Here is an 8,469-nt window from a genome sequence, read left to right as displayed (position 1 = left end):
TTTGGCTTCAGCCTATCCCGTTATCTCTTTTGCCCAGATCTCCTTTCCATTGGTTCCTTTTCGTTGCTGGGGTTTCACCATCGAGAAGTTTCAAGAAGCTTCGAGAAGTTTCGAGGAGTTTCAAGAAGTTTCTCTTATTAGGCTAACCACTCCCTCAACCTCCATTCTTTATATGGTTATAAGCTTTACAACATTCTGCAACAAGACACCGAGTCGAACCACCCAGCCCCCCTTCCTTTTCCTTCTCTAAAAGCATTTATCCTACTTTAATAAAGCATACTTTCCATAATAGTACAATTGACTTTCCCTCTCCCTTCACAAAGAAAAAGATGTTTCACAAACAACAGTTACAAAGAGTTTCTTAAAGTATAACAAGCAACATACCCCTTAAACCTTTTGATGAACAAACTCACTTATCACACCATGGTTTGTGGCACGTTAAAATCACAGCTTGTGGTACAGTCACGTCTTTACACCTTCACTGGTGCTTTAAATTACTCAGACCTGGCTTGGAGTTGCTAATCTTTTTTACTTGAAAGGAGGAGGGAAGCATTCTTCAGTTCACACCCATTGTATTTGAAATAAATATAGTTTATGAGATGTAATGCTTTTAATCTGAGAAAGGATTTGATAAAAAGAAAAAGAAAAAAATCTTTTTTGCTTGAATTTGCTTTGATTGGTCTGAGTATATGAAATACAGGATCATACATACTCTTTTCTCACAATCCTTTTGCCTTCAAATATGAACACAATTTCCAGCAACATTCCTGACTGTATTAGCAGATTGAGTTTTAATGGCACAGATATCCTGAAGGCTCTGAGGCAGGTACTTAGAAGGGAGTACATGTTGATATTTGTAAAACTAGAATATGGTTTTCCTTTTATTATTTGAGTGCCTTTTATCATGTTAGTGAGTGTTTGTGTTAAAGTCTGCTCTCCTCTTTGATGAGAGAGGAGTGGAAAGAGCACCATGTCTTGATGCTGTATGTAGGACAATTCAGTTACTCTGTGAATTAAGGTTCTACTCTTTTTCTTAATGTAGGTTTTTGTTGGGTAGTTGCCTCTTTAGGGTTTTGTCCATAAGTAAGCCTTAAAACAATTATTGAAACCAAATCACTGCTTTTATAGTTCTTTCTGTAAATAAATGGTGGATCTTGTCCCAGTATGTTGTGCCAGTTTACAGTAAAAACATTGAGAATGTTATTGGAAAAAAGCTGAAGTCATACGGAGTTGTGAATTACTATGCAAGCATTCTGCCTGGCCCAGTGACAAAGAAAATGTGCTAGGTGGAAACCTTTTCTTACCCACTGTAAGATGTTTTGTGTCCCTTCACTTTGGAAGTGAATCACAAAGTCAAGAGTGAGGCAAGCATGTTTTTGTACGTCAGTACTTCAAGTCACTAGAGAATGTGCATTTAACCTTCACAGGCTGTAGATTTTTGTGTGCTGTAGTTCGCTCTTTACAATTACACTAGGCAAAAAGAGAAGGCCAAGAATGAATGTGTACTTTTTCTGACAACCTGTTTGGTTTTTGCTAACTTGACAGACCTGGTCCAAATTCCCCTCTTCCGTGGGTACGAGCCTGTGTTCAAGTACTGGATCCTGATTCAAGATGGAGGAATAAAATACTTTTAGGGCTGAATTTCTATGGCATGGACTATTCTGCTTTGGGAGCCTCTGGGGAGCCAATCGTTGGTAGCAGGTAAGACTTCTCTGGATAGTAAATACTTACATTTGATATATTCTCACAAACCTCAGAAATTTACGAGTATTCTTGTTTAGAAATACGGATGTGTTTCAAAGAAATGGCAAAAGTGATAAATCTGCACTTGAAAATAGTGGCTCAGTAGTTAGAGTTAGACCTGTAACTTCTCTTCCCTGTAGAAAAGTGCAGATAGATAGCACAATTTTCCTGTCAGATCTTCTGTGGGAAAATTATTTGTGTTCCCTCTTTCCAGTATCTGCGTTTGTATATGCAGTTTGCCATCTGTGTGTTAAAATGTTCTGCAGTATTCTCTTACGCTTTGTATCATTCTGGGGGTTCATGCAGTTGACCTAAAGGTTGTTTCTCTTGGCTCCTGAAGTTGTTAACTGTTACTCTGAAACTTGATACTGGTTTGGAAGCAATATGCCACCAAGTTTTTCTTTGAGTAGAAGAAGCTGCAATAAGCTCACCTGGAAACAAAAATCTATAACAAGATCAAGGGAAGTATTCCAAAGCCAGCCTGAAATTTTATATTGATTCTCAGAGGAAAATGGTTTCTTTCGTTTTGGGTAACAGCCACCTATAATGACAGTGAGCTTTCTAGAGATACAAAGTCAGGGTATAGTACATCAAGCCAGAATTAAAAGCAAGAAAACCAGTTTGAATTTGGCAGGAAAATCAAGTTTATTCAGAAGTTTGTCATTAATTTATCAAATAGAACCAAACCAAGTGGAAACAAACCTAAAGCATAAGAGGTGACTGTTCTCACTTTCACCGATTACTAAGTTCATTACACCAGGATATTTCAATATAGTAACAGATTGCTTGTTAGGCATTGGAATGTATCTGAGGTGGATTGTATGAGGTAAAGGCCTGAATCTTTTATGTCCATGCCTTCAGTTAAGCAAACACATTGTCATCATTGCATTTGCCTTTGCTGTCTTCCTGCTTCACCTTGGCTGTTTGCAGGGCTGTAATACTGTAGACAGTTTTATCCCAGTGCTGAACTGTGTTTGAATCTGGCTGAAAAATAGAAAATGGAAGGGGAAAAAAATAAAGCTATTGTGTTGAGTGAAAGGTATATAGCGAGTATATGAGATGGCTTCTGTAGAGTTAGCTGTAGTGGTTAGACAGGAAAAATACTACTTAGACAAAATATTGGTGATTTACAAGCCTAATTATACAAGATCAGAACAATTAATGTAGCTTTACTGTAATATTTACAGTTCCTTTTGCAGGTGGGAGTATAACACTATCTAGCAGAATTAAAGGATCTTGCTTTTTTCTGAACTGCAACTTTTGGAATGAAGTTCCCACTTCAAAGCATACTGCACACTGGGATGGCATCTACTTTTATGTTTCATAGATTCTTCTGACTATAATATAGTGTTAATTTATGTTGCTTCTTAATTAATGACAAATATTCAAGCTAAGAGTCCTCTGTGACTACTAATGAAAGAGGCTATGTTTACTTGGATATTGGCCACTGGTGCACAGTACAAGACAATGTTTTATATAGGGAATGGTCCTGTTCACGTATTCTTCATTGATAGACCATGATACTGTAATCATTCAGGTATCTGCCAGAAGCAAGGTTCTGGACAGAGTCTAAGAGAGTTTGAGTTTATACATAAAACATACTAATTTTCACTTTACTGCCTTACCTATTAAACATTGGTCAATGGTTTAAGTTGATTTTTCCGGAAATATATTTTTGAGTATGTACCATTATGTATTAGTCTTCGCTGTATGTGTCGTGTAGTAATGTGAGAGTAAAACAGGTTCAAGGTACAATAGTTTCAAAATAGGCCAAGCTTCTGACTTAAAGAAAGCAGAAAAAAGGCTATTAGCATAAAATAAGCTTTCTGCCACTTAACTGGTAACAAGCTATTTGTAAGGAAGATCTAGTTTCTAGCATCTGTGAGTCTGTGAAAACTATCACTTTTGAATATTTTGTTGAATCCCAGAATGGGTACAGCTTGTTCAGAGATCCTTTTCCCCTCTTCCTCCAAAACAGCTTTCCTCATATTGCACTATTAATATTCTGGCTGCATCAGGTTTTTTTTGTTCTGTAATAATACAAATGGCTGAGGGTGATCTCTTGCTTCTCATTTTTATATCTGCTTCATACTACATAAAAGGCTGTTCAGAAGCTGTGTCCAGTGTAGAAGTGGATGGCTTGATTATTTATTTTTCTCACCTTGAATCCTTAATGAGTTTGAGCTTCCAGTTCCTTGGTGATTGTAGTGCAGTGTTAGGTAGGACCTGTAAAAAGTGTTCAAGGATTGAGTCATGGCTCCCTTAAGGCACCCTTCATATGTTGTAGTGATAGTGGTGTTAAAAGAAAGTACTGGTATTAACTGAGTAGATCTTGAATTAATTTTAAGTGCAGTATGGTGGGACAATTTTTTTGTTGTAGATTTCTGTTCAGGTTACTGCATCTGAAATACATTCTATGTGCAACATGCCAGTGCTCCTTGGCTCACTGCAGGGTTACACTCTGTTGTTGAAGTATATTCATCAGAATCTGATCATCTTTAATAAGAGAGGTGGAGAATTGTAAGCTTTAGTGGCAAACTGTATTCTCAAGTTCTTTGATGTGAAGGTAGCATGCACTACTTAAGTTGATTATTAGTATAGTTTGTACATAGGATTACATGAGGAGTGCAGAAACTTTTGCTGGTCTCATGTTTGTTTTTTCTTTTATGATAGAAATTATGTGATGGAAAGAGGCTTTGAACATAGATTTCATTCACTGAGTATTTTTGCTGTCAGGAAGTTCATAAAATAACTTTCAATAGAATTCCTCTTTGCATAAAATATTATCTGGCAGTGTTTTTTTTTTTTTAATTCAGAATGCAATCTAAAGGTAGAAGTGCTAGGTTACCATTCTGCTGAAAAGATACACAACCTTTACATGTAATATCCTTTTTCCTTCATACATGCGATAAAAAGTTGCCTTTACATGTGTATGAGTCTTTGTGCTTGTGTATCTGTGTATATACGTAAATATCAGGATTAAATGAAATGAAAACAATTTTACAGCAAAATGTAGTTTGGGTGTTGTTACAGTAGGAACTACAGCTTATATTTGCAGTAACAATGTGTTTGTCTTGCAGTTTAGTTACAAGTATTACTTGCTAATACAATGAGTCAATCTCAGAGATTATAGCACATTCTGGTGCTTTAATGAACAAAATACCATTGTTGTTTAGCTGCAGAGAAGGTACATTCCTGTCTATGTTTTGTTCTGACATATTTTGTATGAAAACCTAAACATGAAATAAAGGTGGTACGCCTGTGATTCCCCAAATTGCCTCTGGTGCTTCTGGCAATGTTTTCTGCCCTCTGGCTATCAAGACACCGTCAGGTGTCTGTACTGATAAGATGTAGTCATTAAATCTTGCCACTGTATTAAAATCCTGTTAGAACACAACCATCTGGTGTTGCTGACTTGCTGCTCTGATGATCATTTTCTTCCAGCATGTCCTCTATTGATACTGCAGTCTGACAGTATTTCTTCTTCACCTCAAAAGTGTATATCTTGGGTAAATAATTCCTCAGTAAACAATGAAGTTTAAGAAATCGTTTAGCCTTTCTGCAGAATCTTCAGCTTTGAGTCCTTTTTCAGCAAGCTCCTGAATCTCATGAGCTTCTTACTTCTGATGTACTTTTTTCACGTTTAGCTATCTGCTCTTCAGAATCTCAATCATTGGGACATTATATTTCAGTTTCACCCATTGTTTTCTTTTGCCTCCTCATGGGAGGTTAAACAGCAGTGCAATGACATTTTCCATTACATGCCATCTAAAATCTGTACCATTATGACCTGGACCAAAAGGGAACTGATAAACTTAATTGCTAGCTGTGAATTAAAAGCGGTGTAAATCAAAAGCTATCATGTGGCAATGGTGCTACTTATGTTTAATAAATCAGCCTTATTTACTGAGCATATCCCTCCTAAGCTTAATGTCTTAAAGACTTTTTTTTTTTATGTGTAGTGCTGAAAGAGGAAAGGTGCATCTCTGCTGTTCCACCTGACTGTATCTAACTTCTGTATATTTTCTGCGTCCAGGCTGCTTTTGTTCCAAACATAGCTGTTGAAAATAGATACGTGAATAACTCCATTATTGTGATTCAATGCTGTGTGTGCTTACCTTTTACTTAAAAGAATCTTAATAGGGATTTTAATGTTAATTTTTAAACACTCAGGAAGACTGATACAATACATTTCCAGTTGAAGGAAGGGAGAAACTAATTTAGCAATGCATGTGCTATTCAGAGATTGAAAATAAGATGACTTGAAAGCTATGTGAGAATGTAGGGTTCTACTGAGAATTTTATTGGCTGCCTGCCATTCTGTAAATAGCAGGTAATAAAAAGTGGTACCTTGAAGTAGTTAAAGGTGAGCTTTATCCCTGAATTACCATGACTGTCTTTATTAGCAGCAATTTAAGAAACTTTGGGCCAACTATGACTGTGATTTTTGTTCTACAGAAGGTAACAAAAAGCTTGCGCAAGGGTTGCTTTTACTCTTCAAGTTTCAAGGCTTTTACAGTATTTCTCTTCATGCCGTAATTCTCTCAGGATTTTGATTACTTCAGTGCATACCAGAATTATGTTTCCTGATTTAACCCATTTTGCTCATGGAGATACTAATATTTCAAATATTGAGGAGATGCTAATATTTCAAATAAACTGATGGACCAGTTGGCTCTGCAGGATTGAACATCCTCTTGATCTGTTGTCCACCTCTCCACTTCATTGGAGAAACTGTTAAGCTTTTTCTTCTGAAATTGTACTGCTGAGTGAGATGGTAAAATCATGGTAGTCATAGGAGGAAGTTACAGTTGGGCCTGGAACTGGGAAGGAATTATTTCTGTATTACAAATGTCTAAATAATTCAGGGATGATTTAAGAGGTTTATTCTATTAATTCCCCGCTCCCCTGGGATATTGTTATGTGTGGCTTACATTGTATATCTGTCCCTCCCTTCCTTTAGGAAAGAAAGGTGAGAGCGAGCTGTTGGCTGAAAGTGAAAGACCAGTTGATTCATATAAAGTAGATAGAATATCTTATGAAATAAAATTATGATCATATTTCAGCTTGTCCAAGTTGTAAATATGCTGTTAAATACAAAAGCTGTTATATTTGGGTTTTATGTAAAACATTCCTTGTATCTTCTGAATCGAGGAAAAGGTGCTTATGTTTATAAGGCGCATGACTGGTTCTGAAGCTCACTTGTACAGTGGTGTATTGGCTGTGGGTGAGTATGTATATCTCAGTGCATCTGTTTGTAAAAAAAGTGTAGTCAGTTGTGATGTACATTTTAAATAGTGACCATATTGCTATGAAATGTGCTCTTTGTCTCAGGATCGTTTTTAATGGTAAATTTGCTACAGGCAATATTTAGGCAGTCAAATGTTGACAAAATAATAATGATTTAGTCCTTCACTGTCTTCTTGTATTCTAAACATTAGAAGATAGCATGATGGAATTGGAAAAAAAAAATACTTCTTTAGCTTAAAACAAAGGGAAGAGCCAGAAACCTTTATTGTAAGTTAAGTTTACTTTCATAAATCTGCATGTGGGTGTATGCAGCCAGTATAAAGTGAAATGAGCTCACTGCTTTAGAAGCCTTACTTGGGCTGGTGAGATCACTAGTGGTGGACCTAAACCCACTACTAGCCCTGACTGAGTCACTTCAAGGAACGTACAACAGATACCACTGTGTGTATCCAGATTCATCCACTATCAATTCCTTAGCTCCCATTGCCCCATCCTTTCTCCTGCTCAGGGCTGAGGGCAATGCTTAATGTTTACCTTGTTGACTATCACCCATGAGATACCGTGTTCAGTTCCACTGGAAGTCAGTTGGGGAAGAGTGTGAAAAAGGCCTCCTGTAAATGCTTAGTGCCTTTATGAATTAGCCTAGAGCTGGCAAAGTGCATTGTGCTGACTTGTTGGATCATATGCAGTATAGATTACTCTGGGAAGCTTCTAATTCTGAAGGCATGAATTCCTCCTCTTTTTGAGCCAAAAGACAGCAGCCTAGATGAAGTTCATGCCTTCGTCACTGGAGCGAGGGGAAACCCGTGTCCAGGAGCCTCAATTCTGAGCGGTGGAAGTCTCAAACCTTTGCCATGCCTTGGCCAACAGCCAGCAGCTCTGCTTACTCGAGCAGTGACTCACAGAGGGCGGTGCCAGGAAGGACAGCACTGCGCTGAGTGGGGAAAACATGCCCCAGGGAGCGCGAGCAAGCTGAAGCGCCGTGAACAGGGGTGCGACAGTTGGCGCGGGCAGGCAAGCGGTATGGTGAGCCCTCATCTCGGGGCCCGGGCCTGGTCTAGGAGCTCTGCTCTGGCTGCCCCAGCAGTGGCAGCGACGCCACTGCCAGGGTCCGATTGGAGAGAACCCCAGTTCGGTCCCAGTTGGACCCTGTTTCGTTCATGATCCCGATAGTGAAATTAAGATGCAAATGAGGTCAAGTACCATAATTGATCAGTTGGTTTATTATGAAAAGACAATGATATAAAAGGGAATTTTTTGTAATAAAGGGGATAGCATTAGGACAGATTGGGAAAAAGGTAGAAAATGGAGTAAGCATTCAGGGTGCACAGAGAGAGAGTCACCACCGTGGGTCCAGTGGTGTCCTGGGGATCTGTCGTTGTCAGTGGTGGGGGTACTTCAGGGTTCAGAGTTGATACTGGAGCAGAGTGTCCCCAAAGAGTCCATAGTAGTTGTTAGAGGTGGGGGTCCTTCTGG

General features: G+C 38.4%; 1 protein-coding gene across 1 annotated transcript in view; it reads left to right on the top strand.

Moving 5' to 3' along the window:
- CHID1 (chitinase domain containing 1) overlaps nucleotides 1-1,701 on the top strand; it is a gene marked incomplete at its 3' end in the record, with an annotated part of 41,753 nt that extends 40,052 nt beyond the window's left edge. Inside the window, exon 9 of the mRNA XM_010015275.1 lies at nucleotides 1,546-1,701. Within this exon, the coding sequence (XP_010013577.1) occupies nucleotides 1,546-1,701 (156 nt within the window). The remainder of the gene's footprint in view (nucleotides 1-1,545) is intronic.
- Between the last annotated feature and the right edge of the window lie 6,768 nt (nucleotides 1,702-8,469).

The sequence above is a fragment of the Nestor notabilis genome, unplaced genomic scaffold (assembly GCF_000696875.1).
Source record: "Nestor notabilis isolate BGI_N333 unplaced genomic scaffold, ASM69687v1 scaffold8310, whole genome shotgun sequence".
Taxonomy (NCBI): Eukaryota; Metazoa; Chordata; class Aves; order Psittaciformes; family Psittacidae; genus Nestor; species Nestor notabilis.
Note: the sequence above shows the minus strand (reverse complement) of the source record. Positions and strands in the feature narration are given on the sequence as shown.